General features: G+C 44.5%; 1 protein-coding gene and 1 long non-coding RNA gene across 2 annotated transcripts in view; one reads left to right on the top strand and one right to left on the bottom strand.

Moving 5' to 3' along the window:
* The window catches only part of LOC105694799 (E3 ubiquitin-protein ligase MYLIP), a 71650-nt gene that overhangs the window by 7484 nt on the left and 45397 nt on the right, over positions 1-18769 (bottom strand). Inside the window, exons 2-3 of the mRNA XM_012415809.1 lie at positions 13118-13314; positions 119-359 (exon numbers count right to left, since the gene is read on the bottom strand). Coding sequence (XP_012271232.1) covers positions 119-359; positions 13118-13314 — 438 coding nt within the window. The remainder of the gene's footprint in view (positions 1-118; positions 360-13117; positions 13315-18769) is intronic.
* Positions 299-2020, top strand: LOC105694800. The gene is made up of 3 exons (XR_001103550.2): positions 299-427; positions 525-822; positions 1185-2020. It is a non-coding gene; the product is annotated as an uncharacterized LOC105694800 (long non-coding RNA).

Raw genomic sequence — 18769 nt, 5'->3', positions numbered from 1 at the left:
ATAAATTTCCACATTTGGCACTTGGAATTTATCATTTTGCTGCGAGCTTATGGACTTTCTCGGTATTTTTCAATATTTTCAAGTAGTGTAGGGCCAGGGTGCCAATTTAGCGACGAACCTTGACCTCCTTGTGCTGTTGCACAATTCGGTGCAGAAAGTCCTGAGGCTTTGGATCGCATGGCTTGGCTGGTTGAATCTGGCAGCACTGAGAGTAGATGGCATGGGGGGGCAAAAGTGGATCATAATCGCCTCCTTCTGCTTGTGCTATCAGTGCCACCAATCGAGCCACGGAGGACCAATCGGAGGCCTTCAGTCTGCCCTCGGCCAGCTCCAACCGGGAGTGCAAATAAAACTGGTGTCTGAAATGAAATCAAACGATCGGCGCCCTGTAATCACCATTATCAAAAAAGTAAAAGCGCAACCCTAGGTAAATCTTACATTCCGTAAAAAAAGATCCTTAAAATCCTAACTTATTTTTTTTTTCTCTGTAAATTGGTCAATGACAATTATTCATTAATTTTCAGATCGGAGTCCTCGGAGCCGAGTCCGTCGATGGAGGTCCAGGTTTGAAATCCTGAAGGTCCAGCGAAACGACCGGCGATTAATCTTCGAATTCGCCAATACTTGGACTGCGGTGCATTCTCGTTCGAGCCGCATTAACGTCAATATCGATTAATTTGCAAGCAGGGCGACAACGCCGTAACGAGGTGGACTAATGGCCATGAATATAACCCGGCCGGTCGGAAACGGCTATCTCCCTCTTCGTCGCACCCACGGCCGGCCGCATGGCGTCCTCTCTCTCTTCTGCCCGCCGAGCTCCTCGTAACTTTTCAAACGTTCAATTTTCGAGCTAATTCCGTAATACGTTAATACCACGGTAAGCCGGCCGTAAAAGGGGACTTTAATATGGGCAATAATTTACCCGGGGTGCAGGACCCGTCATATAACTCGCCGGTCGGATAATAATTCCCGCGGATACCAAAATGGCGGCGCTTTAATGCGTCCCGCGTTTCCCGAGCGTGTCTTCCTCGAAATCGCGAGATTAAAAGCCCCGCCTCGTCCCCGTTTTGCGGTCGCTCGAAATTGCGATTTCCCCGGCGTGGATCTTAATGCTCAACGTGAGATTTCGTTACTCGGCGAGGGGAAAATTAATTGGCTAATATTTCCTCTTCTTTTTCTTTTAGAAGTGTCCTCGCACACCGGAGGTCCACGGGACGTCGTCCTCCATCGGTCAACGGCACCACTGCAAATCCGGATGTCAAAAAGTCCTAAAAGGACAACCTGCAAACCGACTTCAGACCCTGGAACGCTCCTGGCTCGTTAATTGGCCAAAAGGAAGGATTCGTTTCGTTTTTTCGGATTCCCTCGTCCCTGTCCAAGATGGCCGCATGAGAAAAGGACATCTTCGGTCCATTAGCCGAAATGTTAATAGTCTGCGAGTGGAATGGTACCTTAAGTTGATGTTTCATGTATCGTCGAGTGACTCACTTTTTGACTGTCGTCGGGAATTCACGTGTCGACAATTAATCCAACATTTTTGTATTTCAAATGTCTCTTGCGAGGCCTGGGATGTCCTTTCCATCCTGGTAATCGCCCGATGTTAATCCCAAGGGCTCGCTGGTAAATCCCGTAACGTGGGCAGCTAATTCGGTTCGGTGCCCCGAACGGGACGAGGGGTTGGAAAACGTCGAGACCCGGGGTCCCTGTCAGGAGCAGCCGGGCCGAGGGCGCCATTGGCCAACTTTCAAATTACTCGGCGCGTAAAGGATAACTTCGTCTTGCGATGTATTATTTATGCGAGGCTGGCTTCAGCCCTGTTAGTGGCAAGCACGGAATTTTCCGCCCGAGGACTTTCCCTTCGCGAGAGAAAGGACGCCTCCTCCAATTAACCCTTCAACCAAGACATATTAATGTACCAGGGTCGAGGCATAAATTCCCACTCTTTCCGAGCGATGTTAACGAAAAAAACTGCATCGACTTAGGCTCGCGATAAAATGTCAAATTGAACTCGGATAAACCCTTGNTATATGACTTAGACCACTTTCATAATTATGGGCACATATGTCATGAATAAATTGTATGTAGAGGATCTTCGCGATAGTTTTTTAGGAGTTTATTTTTTTTTTTGGAACGTCCTCTTCGCCGGCTTTTCCAGCGATTTTCGCCTTCTGCCTCATGAAACGATTCCCCAAATGACCCGAGGGGGTGGGCCGGATCTCTCGTAGCTCCCGGAAACGAGACCGGTCGCACTATCGCGACACTTTTGCGCCATTGCTCTCGACTTTCCGACCCGGAAGTGCCGTCGTTGGTCAGCGAGGTCGAGGGGCCGCGGGGGTCCTCATCCCGGCGGCGTTTTCCGAGCAGGGCCGCGGATTTTCTCCCATTTCTGGGTTTTTCCTCCCCCGTGATGACGTAGAAATTGCACAATCCCGAACCTCGCGTTTCGCGAATCGCGGAAGGGACATTTCCCGCCCGACTTCCCTCACTTCCGCTTCATTTTGCCCCCGAGTTCCTCGACTTCCGCCTCATTTTTCTCCCACCTTCGGGCGTGCAGGAAAATTCGAAAATTCCGCGGAGATTCCCACCCACATTTTTCCCTTTCGGGAATTCACTTCTTCTCTTTCACGAATGATTACATCTCGCATTTCCCCCCTTTCGGGAATAATTTAACTTTTCACTTTCTCTTCCTCCTTTTTCCATTTTCACAATCGATTTCCTTTTGGAGTTTCCTCCTGGTCGTTTGAAGGGTGAAAGATTGCCTGAAATTCTGAAATTTCTCCCAGATGTGACGGAAAAATTGGACTCCCTCTTATCTTCGGCCACTCAAGGGAAGTAGGAGGAAAAACCTTTCCCGAACTTCGAGATCCCCGATCTGAGTCGTCGGAGTTCCTAATTATGGAGTTGCCCGGTGACGTTGACGGGAAACCGATAGGGTGAAAGGATCCGATCCCGATGACAAATGTTCCCAGTCCCCCGGGACCTTCGCGGGAACAATTTCCCGGGGATTTCCCCGGGAAACTTTGGCAATCTGCTGCTTCCACGCTAGTAACTTCCTGGCCCGATTGTTATTCAAAATTCTGCAGAAACCTGCTCGGTCCCTTCGAGGGTGCCGAGCCGCTGCACTTCGATTACGCATTTTTGGATTTTTCATCCGTGCAGAGTGCGACTAAAAAATTCCTTCGAAAATAAAAGAAAAGAGGGCCGAAACTAACGCTGCACTTCGATTACGCATTTTTGGATTTTTCATCCGTGCAGAGTGCGACAAAAAAATTCCTTCGAAAATAAAAGAAAAAAGGGCCGAAACTAAGGCTTCAAAAAAAATTCGTCAAATCAGCTTGCCCTCGTTGGAAATTCCCGAAAATTAAGGCAGCTCGATAGAGGCCGGAAAAATATCGATTTCATGGCACGGGGGAAAGGGAGGAAATAGGGAAATTTATTAAACAGCCGTCGAAGCTCGTTAAATTATTATTAACGTTTCCAGCCTCGCGAGAGCGCGGACTCTTCATTAACGTCCAACTTCTCTTGGGGAAACTCTCGCGCGGTAATGAAAAGTTTTCCGGCGCAATCCGGTAAGGTTTCTCCAAAGGACGAGCACATTCGCCGGGGTTTTCTTTTTCTTCCCCGGCCACAAAGTAGACCGCCGAGAGGTGTGAAACCCGCTTTGAATCCCTCCACCCTCCGGTTCCCACGTAAACGTGAAAACTGTAAAATACCTTCGAGGGAAGTGCGCCCTGTACTTTACACCGACAGGACTGTTAATTAAAACTAATGGGGGCCGTAATTGAAATACTCGGCGGCTTCTCTAATCACCCACGAGGTCGATCTGGAAATTCGCGGCATTAAAGTTGTTATTAAAATTCAGAAGAAACGAGGAGAAAGATTAAAACATAAAAAAACCCAGGAAATTAAAAAAGAAAAATATCACTCCTACAGATTCCATTATTAAATATTACTGAAAATAATCTAGAATATCACGATGAATTTGTTAAGGAATAATTCTTTAAAGAAAAGTTAGAGAGCGGGTGGAGGGGCGGACATATATTGATTGGATAAACCGAAGAAGAACCTTGGTACCATTAAGCTAAAACGAGGTAACCGAGTCTAGGCCAAAGGAAAGAAGGGAAGGAAATAATGCAACGGCATAATCAAAGGAGAGACCGGGGGGAATAATGCTTTGAAAAATTGCAATAACGACCAGGACTCTCCCCGATCGTGGGGCGGCATTAATGCTCCTCGTTTATACCTTTAAGAAGAGGGAATAAATTACGAGCCTCCGTGTCTTTTCTCTCCCAGGGGTGTCATTAACCCTTGGCAAGGTATTCGTTAAGTTCCTGCGGAAAGGAAAGGTTCGTAGACCCGGAAAAATGTAATCCACCGTTTTTACGAAAAAATCCCTACGCCTTAAAATACCAAAATATCGATTCTTCTCGCAGGTTGGGATTTTTATCCTTCCCGGCCGACGAGGTGTCTCCGATCAGCTGATCGACGCGGAAACCGCAAGAGAGCCGGAAACGCGGAGGACGTTGCTAAATTGCCCGTCAACTTGACCGAGCATTGTCGTGAGACTCAACAATGGAGGTGGACCAGAGTAAAGACGTTTCCGAAGTTTCCCCTCGGTGGTCCAGACAATAACCGCCGGGCGGAACTCCACATCCGCGAGCCGGCTAAACTATGCGATTTAATTACAGAATTAATGGACCGATTACCGGCCGCAAGCTCGAGGAAACTTTTTCTATAAGCTCCCGCCCTTCGGGGGAAATTGCATTTATCGACCGCGCAACGAGCCAAGGGGTCGAACTTTATTATTAATTATCCCATTCGTCCGATCGGCCGCCTTTAATTCCGATCAATTAGCGCCTAGGAAGATTTATCGGACTTAAGGGGAAAGTGGCCTCCGAGGGGTCGATCGCTTATGAGACTTTTCTGGATGTACCTGATCGTTTGACATTTTTACCCGTAAATATTTTAGGAATTTTTAGGAAAAGAAATGAAATTATCGGTTAACGCGGAGATGCCTTGGGAAATGTTCAAGTACGATTTAAGGGGATTTGGTGATTTTCGAAGGGTTATTAATTATCCCAATTATTAATTATCCCATTCGTCCGTGTACCCATAATTATGAAAGTGGTCTAAGTCAAAATTAAAAAAAAATGAGATTATCAGTTATTTCACGCCATATTATTTCAAACGAAATTAATTCAATGTAATTTCGAAACAAAAAATATATGACTTAGACTACTTTCATAATTATGGGCACAATTAGCGCCCAATTGCGGCTGCGAAAATTCGGAAGATTTATCGGACTTAAGGGGAAAGTGGCCTCCGAGGGGTCGATCGCTTATGAGACTTTTCTGGATGTACCTGATCGTTTGACATTTTTACCCGTAAATATTTTGGGAATTTTTAGGAGAAGAAATGAAATTATCGGTTAAGGTGGAGATGCCTTGGGAAATGTTCAAGTACGGTTTAAGGGGATTTGGTGATTTTCGAAGGATCTGGGGAGAATTTCTTGGGAGCTCTTGGGTCCTCTGGCAATTATAGATGGATGTCCTGAAAGGATAATTCTTCCCCAATGGGGATGATTCCTCGGAGGAAGTCGCTCTTCCTCGCAAGTCGAGCTTCTCGGTGGGTCCTCGCCGAACAAAGCCGAGACGTAATCCTTCGGATCGTTTCCTCGAAAGCTCTCCAAAACTCGACTCCGTAAGCTCGTCTAAAGCGGAGATCGACGACGTCATGAGAAACTAACAATGAATTACTTGCACCCTGACACAGCCCGGGGGTGGTCCAAACTTGCCAAGGGTTAATGCTTTCGACAGCTCGAAATTAGTTGCCACCCTACAAAATTGCACTATCTTCGGGAGCTTCCGAAAAATCCCTCCAATATTTCACGAAACAGCCGATGGACTGTTCATTTTTTTTTTCCCGAAATTTCATACAATTTTTCTACGCAACGTTACGCCGAAATGAGACATTCGAGATGATCCTTGAAATGAAATGGTAAATTTAAAAAATAGGGTATATCAATTCTACCAGGAATTTAGAATATAACTTTTCAATTAACAAGCCCGATGTAAAAAAGTTTTCCATCCCGGTTACTTTTGGGAAAGTCAAAAATGGTTTGCATATCTTTGAAAAGTATGGACCCTCGGAGATTTTTAGCTGAAGCCTGGCTTTGAATGAAAGGGCTCTCCTGAAATCCGAGAAATGAAATCCGACGGAAAATTCAACCCCGCTGGATTTTCGGCCCCGAGTCCTCGACGGGGGTGCGAAACTATAAATCATTCGCCAAGGGTTAATTGCAACCCTGGTCCGATTTCCAAGCCCTGAAAGTAACTCGAGGCAAGTGCTTCCGAGAGAATTAGAGCCCCAGACTCGGCGCAATCATCGGGAGGCACCGCGCAAATAGAGGGTGAAACTCCACCCCCGGCGTACGTATCTTCACCTGAATATTACAGGGCGGTGCCCGGCATTCCCGGAGTTTCTGGCTCATTAAGGGCGCACGACAAGGCAGATGCAACCCTGGAAGGGGTAATGAATCTCGATTCAATTCTCGTTGCAATTGAAATGAAGGAAATCCCGGTAACCCGAACCCCAGGACTCGAGATCCTGCGGTCTTGATCTTCCCTACATGACAAAGGGTACCGATCAAAATTACCGTAATTATACTATCCCATTAGTTAATCAAAATTCATAGAAATTATATGGAACTCCCTTGTTTAATTTCCCGAGCTTTCGTCATTCTTTTCATCATTTCCAGGCGACGCGAAACGAGATGCATTTTTTTTTCTTTGGTATTTTATTTTTATCTTGTAAAATTATTCACTCTTCGTTGTCCCAGTTTTTTTTTTGGGGGGGAGGCATTTTCAGGCGATAGGAAAATTAATTTTCAGGCGTCGCTCTCGAGTCGCGAAGTCTTTTTTCCTCCTCCACCTTCGCATCGCCTTAGGGTGCACCACTAAAGTTTAAGGGTGACATCTACCTCATAATTACCACCCTAATTGGGGGATGTTTCCTCTCCTAAGATAGAAGGGCTAGCTTGCAAACGAGCGAGTGGGAATTACGTTAGGACCTCCCGCGTTAATGAACTCTTCCTCCCTTACATTATGTAGATCTCGAGGTTTAAAAAAAAAAAAAAGTGAAAAAACCGGGTCGCGTGTCACCGCATAAACACTCGGGGGTAAGGGAAAAAATCTGGGGGAAAATTAATGGAAATTCCCGACCTGAGAAATTGACGTTAAAATTCCAATCGCACGTGAGGGAGAAAAAAATAATGTACTTTGAATTCAAGGGAAATATTGTATTCAATGGAAATACATTATGTAGACCTCCTCGAGGTTTAAAAAAAGAAAAAGTGAAAAAACCGGGTCGCGTGTCACGGCATAAACACTCGGGGGTAAGGGAAAAAATCTGGGGGAAAATTAATGGAAATTCCCGCCCTGGGTAATTGACGTTAAAATTCCAATCGCACGTGAGGGAGAAAAAATAATGTACTTTGAATTCAAGGGAAATATTATATATGATTTATTTCTTTGGGTAGGGGATACTTATAGAAAGTAATTTCTCAGGGATAAAATTGCGATGGATTATTTCCTTGGGAGAGGAAGAGCGAGAAAGGAGATCTTCTCCCGGGATCGAAGGAACTCCGGCAAATGGAGGAACAACCAGGGTGGAAAAGGGATTGTAAATAAATAAGGGAGGGGATCAGGAGCGGTCCAGAGCCAGCGGGATGAAGGGATGCTGCGCCAGAGTTGCTTCGGGAATATAAATCAGAGGGTTATTACAATGGTATCGTCAGAAACGCCACCCTGGAACGCGCCTCTCCCGATATTGGATTCTCCGGGAATATTCCGGCATTGTGTACACAGTTCCCGCGGGCTTGGCGAATCAATTCCTCAGGGATGACTCCAAAGAGGAGGTTCGCGAATTGACGAAAAATGACCGAAAGAATTCGGAAAATCGGTAACATACGAACGAGCACCGACTCGCGGGAAATTCGGTCATTCATTAGAAATCTTTGTTAATGTTACTTCTATTTATTGCCCCAATTAAGGTGAAGTGAAACACGTCGAGGAACTTGCTCGACGACGATAAAGAAGATTTTTCTAAATGCCTACGTTGCCGACGTTCGTTTTTATATTCACAGCTGTGTCGAATTGTATTGGGTATTGTACCAAATGGCATACTCCACCTGTCGTTTTCGGACATTAATTATAAAGAAATCGAGATAAAACTCCAGAAATCCTCTGGATTCATGCTTTCTGGGGCTTTAATTGACTGCAGAGGGACCCCCTGCGCCATCTGTGATTTCCAGGTGAATTAAATTTTCACTACGAGACCTCGTATTCCCATGGTTTTAGCATAGAAGGGCATACAACACTTTTTTTGCCTTTATCCCGTTGAAATGCGAATTTATCGATTACCAGAGTGTTCTAAATTGTCGTAAAATTGTCCTGACCCTTTCGATTCTCATATCAGAGCCTTCGATAATTGTATATCGATCGAAATATGAGAGCTTAACGCCATTTTGGTTCTGGACTGGACTAAATTAAAAAATTTGTTCAAAAAATTGAAATTTTCAATGTGTCAGGACAACTCTTAGATGATCAGGAGTGACGTGTCAAAGTTTCGGACAGTTTGGTTCAATACCCTTAAAGAAAAGTGTTGTATTCGAATTGACTTATTTGAAGCGTGTTTCACTTCACCTTAAAACACACCTTCGTGTAAAGAAGTTTGGTCCAATACCCTTAAAGAAAAGTGTTGTACTCGAATTGACTGATTTGAAGGGGGTTTCACTTCACCTTAAGGAGCCTCACTTTCCAGGAGATGTAGGAAACAGTTTACCAGGGGGTCCTCGTTTACCGGATATCCCCGAAAAGCGGAGTGTCGAGAGCCTGCAAGATTAATGCAGCTCCCACTTTCCTACGGGAGTATTCACGGCGTGTTCAGTACTCGATCGAAACGCCCAGAATTTCATTAGCCTCGAGGATATCCTCTTAGATCAGACACGGTCCAGCGGAAGCTGAGCGTAAACCGTCCCGCCGTCTTCGGAATTAACTTCCGTTTCTCCCGGATCCGATTTGCCCGACAGATATCCGCCTTTGTTCGCCATCTAATCCTTGCGGTCCGGTTTAAATAACTTCCCCGTCCACCTAATTAATTATCCGAACTTTCCGAGCCCTACTTAAAATTCCGGCAATTTAATTATTTTTTTTATTTACAGGAATATTCCCAGATTTTCCCAATTATCCGGCTTATCTCTTCCTCGACCGATCCCGGTAGTTCCGTTGAAATAATTTCCCCATGCGTCTAATTAATTAATTTCTATTTTCCTGCACCTTTTAATCCCGCTCGAGGTCTATTAATCTCCTTGTTATTATTCACAGGAACACATTTGGAGACCGGGAAAACTGTGAAAATGAGAGATATGGATTTTGATGGCGGATCGGAAGATTCATAAATTAAACAATCGTGATCTTAGAAAAATGCTAAGAGGAAAAGAGAGATGCCGAAGAAGCGTTCTCAAGCGGCGGGTTATTCAAATCGACGCGGTGTGACTTTATTTCCTCACGGTCCTACGAATTGGATTTTCTTGGGAAAAATCTCCCTTTCTCCTTGCCGAGGGAGAGAGGAAATGTCTTTTATTTTTCCGGGCTCGTATTTACGATGTTATTCAACGAGGACGCATAATTTCCATCGACTCCCTCGCGAGAACCTCCTTTTGGTTACTCAACGTCGACCTCCATTTAAGTTTTAATTAATGTCTCATTAGATCCGAGTCAATTACCGGGAGGATCCTCTTTACTCCCGCCTTCTACTGCGGAAATTTTTGTTAATTAATTATTGCCTCGCTCGATCTTCCTTTTAATGGAGACCGCAGATATCTCTTCAAGGCTCCAGTCCGCTCCTCGGGGAATACTCGGAGACGTAGAGAAGGGATCCTAGCTAAATTGCAATTTTCAATGAGGAAAAGATCCTTGAAGGATCCAAGAGACGTGGAGTAAGAGTTCTTGGAAAGTCAGGGATTTAATTAAATTTTATCTGATTACCCTCTAATCTTCATATTGTTGACGTCCAAGTAGGTTTAAATTAAGCTAAATTCAATCCAATTCAACTGAAATGAATATTTTAATTAAAAAAATCACGGGAATTTCCAGCTCACTCGCGGATAATTTTCTTGCATTAGTTTATGTTCTTCTTAGGTCGCGGATACGATAGACCGAAATTTTCCTCGGCATTTAAAAAATCAATCTTCTCCCGATCTCCGACAATTTCCGACCACTTTACGGGGGCCATGCTCCAGGAAGAGACGCTTCTACGATTTAATCTGGTCCACGTCAAATTAATTTTGCAAGAACTCCTGTCATCCTGTCTTTCCCAATTTTCCTCCGAATTTCACCTCGGCAGAAAGGACGTGGACTGGAACGACGGGATTGGCTCTGTTTCCTGATTTTCCCGTAAAACAGGTATCACTGTACGTCCCGTCGCTGCAGTCGAGGTGTTTTTTTTTTTATAAAAGGAAAAAAAATATCTAAAAGAAAATACAGGTAATTAAATCGACCCACCTTCCGTAAAATCAATCGATAGACCTCGATGAATGAAATGCGCCCATTAGATGGGATTTAAAATCCCGAAAATCAGTCGAAATAAATCAAGGCGTTTAATTAACCCTCTGCGGACTACCGCCGCATATATGCGTCGGACGTTTGGTCCAATATTGCCTGCCCGTGTTCATGAATTTCGCCCGTATGTCAAAAGAGCTCCGTCCCCAAAGGGTTGATTTTCTAAAAACTCATCGGGAAATGTTTCCGACCGATCGAGGCGATCTCCCGTAACGAGATGGCCGATTTCATGGGATTTGTCCTGTGTAAACGCATCCAAGGATGCACTTGGCCCGAATTTTCTCCTCCCCTAGGACCCCGATTCCGGGAGATAACTTTTCACTCAGAGGTTGAAATTCCCAGGAGCTCTCGAGGGTTTCTCCGAGTCCAGGGATATCGTTACCGTTAACTCGAGTCCTGCCTATATCTACCATCTGCAGAAAATGTTCTTCCTTGCTAAGCTGTGCCGCTTTCTGGCAACGAGGTCAAACGCTGAATCCGTAAAGGACCTGCGAGGGAGGAGGGAGCGCGATTAAATCTACTCCACGTCGAATTAATTTTACAAGAGCTTTTCTTCGACCTCCTCTGACCCGTTCCACGAGAAAGAAATACCCGACAACCCCTTCAGATATTGTGCGAGTTCAAACGAAGGGGCTTTCAGACCCCGAAAGACCTCTCTATTATATTAAAGAGCGCCTTTTTTAACGAGCAGGCCAAAATCGAAAAATTCCCTATTTTCTCGATTTCCCTTTTTCCCTCTTACGTTCCTTTTAGCTCCTCCGACAGAAAATTATTTACCCTGGATGTCTCGAGTCGAGTTTAAGAGATTCGACGGAAATAATTGCATAAAAAGCATATCTCAAAAAGTAATCCAGGGTATAATTAGTGAATAATTATTTCTTCATCGAAATGGCCATTCCAAGTGGTCATTTAAAGTGTCATCTTGTATTTCGTAGATAATAGTCAAGTTGCAATTTAAACTACGTATCTATGTTTCTAAAAATTCCAGAGTAAATAATTGAAATTGAAATTTCAGGGTTCTGGAGGGACTTTTTTTTTACCACTCGGGGCCTTTTTTTCCTCGGTTTCATTAGCAATCAAGTGGTAAAACAACCAAGTGGTAATTTAAAGTGTCATCTTGTATTTCGTAGAAATTAGTCAAGTTGCAATTTAAACTACGTATCTCTGTTTCTAAAAATTCCAGAGTAAATAATTTAAATTGAAATTTCAGGGTTCTGAAGGGATGTTTTTTTTTTTACGTATCTCAAAAATAATCCAGGGTATAATTAGTGAATAATTATTTCTTCATCGAAATGGCCATTCCAAGTGGTCATTTAGAGTGTCATCTTGTATTTCGTAGATAATAGTCAAGTTGCAATTTAAACTACGTATCTATGTTTCTAAAAATTCCAGAGTAAATAATTTAAATTGAAATTTCAGGGTTCTGGAGGGACGTTTTTTATTTACCACTTGGGGCCTTATTTTCCTCGGTTTCATTAGCAATCAAGTGGTAAAACAACCAAGTGGTAATTTAAAGTGTCATCTTGTATTTCGTACAAAAAATAGTCAAGTTGCAATTTAAACTACGTATCTATGTTTCTAAAAATTCCAGAGTAAATAATTTAAATTGAAATTTCAGGGTTCTGGAGGGACGTTTTTTATTTACCACTCGGGGCCTTATTTTCCTTGGTTTCATTAGCAATCCTTCGTTGTAGAGATGCTTTTCCCGAGAAAAGGTGGCAGGAACAATCCGCGGTATCCCGGTCCAGGTCGGTGCTCCGTGGAGGCACTTCCGGTCCCGAGGCTCCCGGAAGCGAGCGGAAGATACGGCGCTCTAATCTCCCTGCAAGTTTCGTGCCCGGAGTTCCGGCAAAGGAGGAGCAGCCGCTAAGCGGAAGCGGGAGCGGAAGTGAAAACTCTTAACGAGAACTTCCCCGAGGATTACAACTCTGGCGAGAGTGAGAGAGAGACGACGGGGACGAAGGGGAGCCGAGTTTTCTCCCCCGGGAGCAGCCAATCTCGACGGGTCTGACGCGTTGATTTAACGGGAACCTCCGGGGCAGCAATAACGAGGAATCAAGGAAAAATCAGCAGCATCCCGATGGACCACCCGGTTATCGAATTATTGGCCGGAATTGGAGCGATTCACGGGAGCGGCATACGTGAATCGCCCATAGCGTGACCGGAATATAGGGCAGGTCGGGGTCGATTTTTATTCATTTAATTTACTCGATTAGAACATGGTTACTTGTCCCGATCTAATTGAAGCGCGAGTCTTGGGTAGAAAATAATTTCAGAGAAAATTACGCGATCGGGAGAAATGGTGGTAAATGATACTCTCCTTGAAAGACACCTTCGTGTAAAGAAAATTCCCTAAATAAATTCTTGTCTCTTTCTTGAATTGCAAAAATAATTCATATAGAGAAATGCAGGTAGATGCTAATTGGGGAAGTACCTGGATATTTTTTTTTTTTTATGGAGCAGGGACGCGCCATGGATGTATCGCGATATGCGTTTACCTGGTAGCTTCTTGCAGCAACAGGTGTGGGGGCACCCAAAACTTGACTCGAAGTGCAAATCTTAAAGGTGCTACACCCCCACCGGCTTGCCTCTCTATCGGATTCCGCAAGTTTAGCCAGAGTTCCTCGCCTTTTGCGTTTTGGTACTTCAGCCCGAAGTAGTCGCACTCCTTGCTGATGCCGAGGCAGTCGCAGACCTGGACAGAAAGGAAAATTTTAGTCAGAGATGACCTTCGAGGGAGAAATAAGAAAATTTCCACATTTTTCACGATTTTATGTATATATATGTTACAGTGAATCACCGAAATTGGTGAATGTCAACATTTACCGGTGTAAGTCAGAAATAAGGGTATTTAGCAAATATTTCGGACATACACTAAGCGACTATGTGAATGTCAACATTCTCCAGATTTCGGTGTTTCACCGTAACATATATATATAATAATAAAAAATAAAATATATATATTTTTTTTTCTTAACGAGTGACGTCGACGCGGTCTTCAAAGTACCGAACCAGCGGAAAACCGTGAAAGCGGATTTCGAGTTTGGGAAAAAGTTCGGCCGAATAAGATCGCAGTCGGAAGAATGAGTTTCCACGTTATTTCCCCGGTTCCGGTCCCACCTCCCACGGGAGCGGAAAGCACGGCGGGACCGCCGCGGAATGACTCGTTCCCCCGTTGCGATGCCTTCATTGGCCGACGTGGAGGAGTAACTTTCCGCTGGTCCGGAAAAACGGAAAAGCAGTCGGGCCGGTGCTTTCCCTGGGAAAACTACCCCTCTCGATCCGGCCAACCGCCAAAGTTCAATATTTATTCGCGGAACAGCGAACGCGTCGGCTACGTCCGGTACCGCTTCCGGTTTTGGTTCCGGCCGCGTTTCCGCAGACCCTTCGAGGTCGGTTTTTACAGCTGGGCTCTGCTGCTCGTGGCAGCCGTTTTTTTTACAGCCGATCGTTCCCTTCGTTCCCTCGGGACCTCCGAAATTTTCCCGAGGAAACGTCACTTTTTTTTTTCTTCTTCTCCTTTTCCATTTTTTACGGTCAAAGAGGAAAACAAAATTCCAAGAAATCAAGGGGAAAATTCTCCTCGCGTGTTCCATTAAACGCTCATTTTGTCATTTCTCCTTATTTCTTCATAATTAATGTTTATGTTCGAGATCTAAATTTTTTACACTTGTTTACCCAACTGGGCGCTGCTTTCGCGGCAGTCGGTTTTTACAGCTGATCGTTCTCTCCCCTAACCCTTCCCCCGGGACCGGCAAGAAAACGCGTCCATCTGGGCGGTAAATTTTCCCGAGAGAATTCCCCTCCCGCGGACGCATTATACGGATGCTTTTTTTCCCTTCGTCCTTTAATAATGAATGTCGGTCTTCGTCCCCAGGACCGGAGGGATCTGTTTTTACAGCTGGGTCCTTTCATTCGTGGCAGCCGGTTTTTACAGCTGATCGCTCCTTTCCCTGGCCATTCCCGAGGGACCTGCGAGGAAGAGCGTCCATTTCTCCGAAGCTCGATTTACAAAAAAAATTCATTTCAGCTCATGTGCAAATTTTATATATATGTTACCGTGAATTACCGAAATTGGAGAATGTTGACATTCACCGGTGAAAGTCGACATTCTCCAGATTTCGGTGTTTCACCGTAACATATATATAAATTCTTGAAACATTTGAACTGCTCCCAATCCCCGATTAACAAGAGCCGATAACAGATGTTCAACGAAAAACATTAAAAAAAAAAAATTCTTGTCGAATTTCGGAAATTTTCTACAATCTCTCAGTAACGAGAACCAGGGCTGAACATTTCGTAAAGGGAAATAAAATAAACTTTACATACAATGCATGTGAAAGATCGGTTTAATTCGTCTTGTCATTCCGTGGATCAATTTTCCGAGGACGAGATAAAATCGAGAGGTCCTCGAAAATGTAGGCCAAGGGTTAAGGCGTGGAGGAGGTTCGGCTAGAAAGTGAATTCCTCGATAGATATGTATCGGCGTCCCTCGGCCGACATAAATTTCGGAAAGATGCGCTTCTAATCGCACGGCCAGACGCCATTTTCCCGGGAGATAAGTCGGGGGAATACTTTTCACTTTCCAGCCGACATAACTCTCACGCGGGGACGCATAAGCGAGGGTATTTTTTAACCTTATCGCCGCCGTAAATTCTGCATTATGCATCGTAACCGGGACGAACGACCGAGCGGGAGTTTCGACCATTTCCGTCCTGAAAATCCCATTCTGCCTCCGAGATTTTCCGACGTGCCTCGTATCCCATCTATAAACGCATCGAACTAAAGATCTCGATTTTGTAAATTCCAATTTTCATATGTATATAAAGCTGGAATTGCCACTTTAGCACAATTCAATAAAATTTGTTGCAAAATTTATTGTTAATTCATTGCTATTTTATTGCACAAGAGACAACATTTTTTGCTCTTATACTTTTCCGAAAAATGGTGGCGACGTCAGCTTTATATAAACCTAACACTGCCACGATAAAAAAACAATTATTAAGTAAATATTCATCGATGAATTATATACCAGAATTTATTGCTAATTAATTGCTCGCGGGAAAACCAAATTTCAATTTTTTTTACTCACCCCTAAAGGGGTGAATCGCCACCCCTAGGAATGATCGCAGGACAGAAACATGAAAAACATGGAAGAATCGAACTATTTGTTCACGTGGGAATTAATCGCTAATTAATGTAGGTTTGAAAATTGTATTTTTACAAAGATATTGGTTCTTCTCGGAGCAATTAATTTCCACGTGAAGAAATAGTTCGATTCTCCCATGTTTTTCATCTTTCTGTCCTGCGATGAGCACTAGGGTTGGCGATTCACCCCTTTAGGGGGTGAGCAAAAAAATTGAAATTTGCTTTTTCCGCGAGCAATTAATTAGCAATAAATTCTTGCATATAATTCGTCGATGAACATTTACTTAATAATTGTTTATTATTGTGGCAGTGCTAGCTTTATATAAAGCTGACATCGCCACCATTTTTCGTAAAAGTATAGGAGCAACAAATTGTTTTCTTGTGCAATAAAATAGCAATGAATTAGCAATCAATTTTGCAACAAATTTTATTGAATTGTGCTAAAGTGGCAATTCCAGCTTTATATACATAATTTTCATCTCGCCTCGAGTTGCGTCCAGAGAACACGAGTAAGAATTGAAAGCCATTAATAATTTTCGCCGTTTCGAAATAATGAGGATTAAAAATGATTTTTATTTCCCTACAAGTAGATCCTGCCTCCCGGTTATCTGGTACCTTATCCCCTGGTTGATTTTTATATTCACAATTTACATTATTTTAAATTTTCCGATTTTTACCGGGTTCCCAGGCTCGACCGGATCCCGATAGAACGCGTCCTCCTGCACCTCCGGAGGTGCATAATGCATCGGGAGAGGAACCTCCATTACCGACTAACGATACTAGGTGGATCCATTAATCAAGAGCAGACAGTCCGAGAACGGGGTTTAAATATATCCGGGAGTGGTTTGGCAGGATAGCTCCGTAGGAGTCGACTTCCGAGTGCCTGGGGATCCTAGGGGGTCCTGGAGAAGGACGGGTTGCGAGCGACGTCGAAAGACGACCGCGGGATAGAAGAGGACGAGGCGAGCGCGCTCGCGTGGGCGCGAGAGAGAGGGCGCGAGCCCGTTCGTCCTCGACGCCATGCCGGATTAACGAGTTTATTTCGTCTCCCCGGCACGCGGTATTAATTTCGCCCCCGCGAATGCAAATTAGTTCATTTCGGCCTAGACCACGTCCGCGACCCTCGGCCAATCTCTGCCAAGGGGGTAAATGGGAAGGGTCTCAGGGTGTCGGTCCATCTTGCTTTTTGCGAGGACCAGGTGAAACGGGTCCACCCCGTGAGAAATAAGGTGCGTCAAGCTAGCATGGCCACCCTAAAATTTGAAATTTCGGAAAAATGGTGGGGGTACAAAATTAATTAATTCAGCACAAAATTACCACATAATTAGCACATCATTCCTCTGTATTCAGAAATCGTGTATTGGGATGTTGCCGTGCTGGCTTGACGCACCTTGAGAAATATCGCAATTTTATAGACATCATCGAATTCAGAGACATTTATCAAGCTAGCCCGAAGAGGACTAGAAAACTGGAGGATGAGACGAGAATCATTTTTTAGAGACCAGAGCGTTCCAACTGGAATCCACCTCCACGGCGGAGGAATTGTTTAAAAAGGTGGGAAAAAGTTATCCCAAGGGAAACTCGATCGCGGCCGCGAAGGGACCGCCACGGAACGCGGGAATACGAGATGCGCGTCGCATGGAACTTTCCCGTGTCGAGCGAGAACGGAAATAGAACGCTCGAAGGTGTGCAAATAGAATCGTTTACCGCTCCAAGTCCATACGGTGCATCCCACGTCCTGCAGCGAGGCCGCAGAGTGGCCTTTTTCCAGAATAAAACGCATTTACCAGGAGGGAAAAAAAATTCTTCACCACTTTTTTTTTTCCCCCTCCTTAAGGAAATCCGTATACGTGCACTTGTCGTATCGTTAATAAGGATGCGTTCTAGATACCTCACCTATAAATACCCCGAAGGATTTTTCACCGGTTAAGTATAACGTAATTATTAAAAAGAGTAAAAATTACAGGGTGAAAAATTATTCAACGGTTATTGGGCTTCGTGGGTGCATCCCCGTTCGATGCAACTGCATCCTTGGGAACGACCTCGCCAAACCGGGCCATCTCGGGAACAAGGGAGAACCGTTCTTGGGACACGCCGGAAATGAGAATCGCTCGGGGAAATCGATGCCCCCCCCATCATGCTCGGAATCACTTTCGATCGCCCCCCCCCCCCAAGACGGGCGAATGGAATGTCAAAAGGGAATAAAATGAGGTGAAGGGGGATCGAGAGGGGTTCCATTTTGCCATCCTCTGCACAAAAATGGGAAGCCCTTTCCCGTCAATCGCCACTTCCCTCCTCCGGGAATCGCATTCTTTATGCTTCGCGAAGATCGGAAGCAAATTTTCAGGGGAAAAAGTATCACGTACTTTTCAGAAATGTGGCGATTTCGCATTTTCACATTTTCACGTTTTCGCATTTTCACATTTTCACATTTTCACATTTTCATATTTTCACATTTTCACATTTTCACACTTTCACATTTTCACATTTTCACATTTTCGCATTTTCACATTTTCACATTTTCACATTTTCACGTTTTCACGTTCAAATTTTCGATTTTTATACTATATTCCCAGATAATTTTTTTTAACATTTGCCAGGCTAACGCTTCGATATTAAAACTGAATTTTTGGCCGGGGACAGAGTCGAAAAAAGAACACCGTTGGAAAGATATTTTTCCCGGCACAAGTTCAACCGGAAGAAGAGGGTCGATGTGTGCCCTGTGAAGTCGGGGATGCACCGGGAGATGCACAGGGGACGAGACCCCTTTGATGCAGCGAGTAAGTTCGGGACGCGACTCGCTCGCAGGAATCGCGGAGGAAGCTCTGCGGTTTCGAAGCCGCCTCAAAGGAGTCGGAAACCCTTGGGAAAAATAAGGAGGATCAACCCGGGAGGAGGCGAGGATCACCGCGGGAAATTGCGCGACACCGCCAAAGCGGAATTCGAGCCCTGGAGTTCCTAAAGAATTATTTTGGCGAGACCTAACGACAACTATACATTGT

This window comes from Orussus abietinus, unplaced genomic scaffold (assembly GCF_000612105.2).
Source record: "Orussus abietinus isolate OABI.00-Male unplaced genomic scaffold, Oabi_2.0 scaffold27, whole genome shotgun sequence".
Taxonomy (NCBI): domain Eukaryota; kingdom Metazoa; phylum Arthropoda; class Insecta; order Hymenoptera; family Orussidae; genus Orussus; species Orussus abietinus.
Note: the sequence above shows the minus strand (reverse complement) of the source record. Positions and strands in the feature narration are given on the sequence as shown.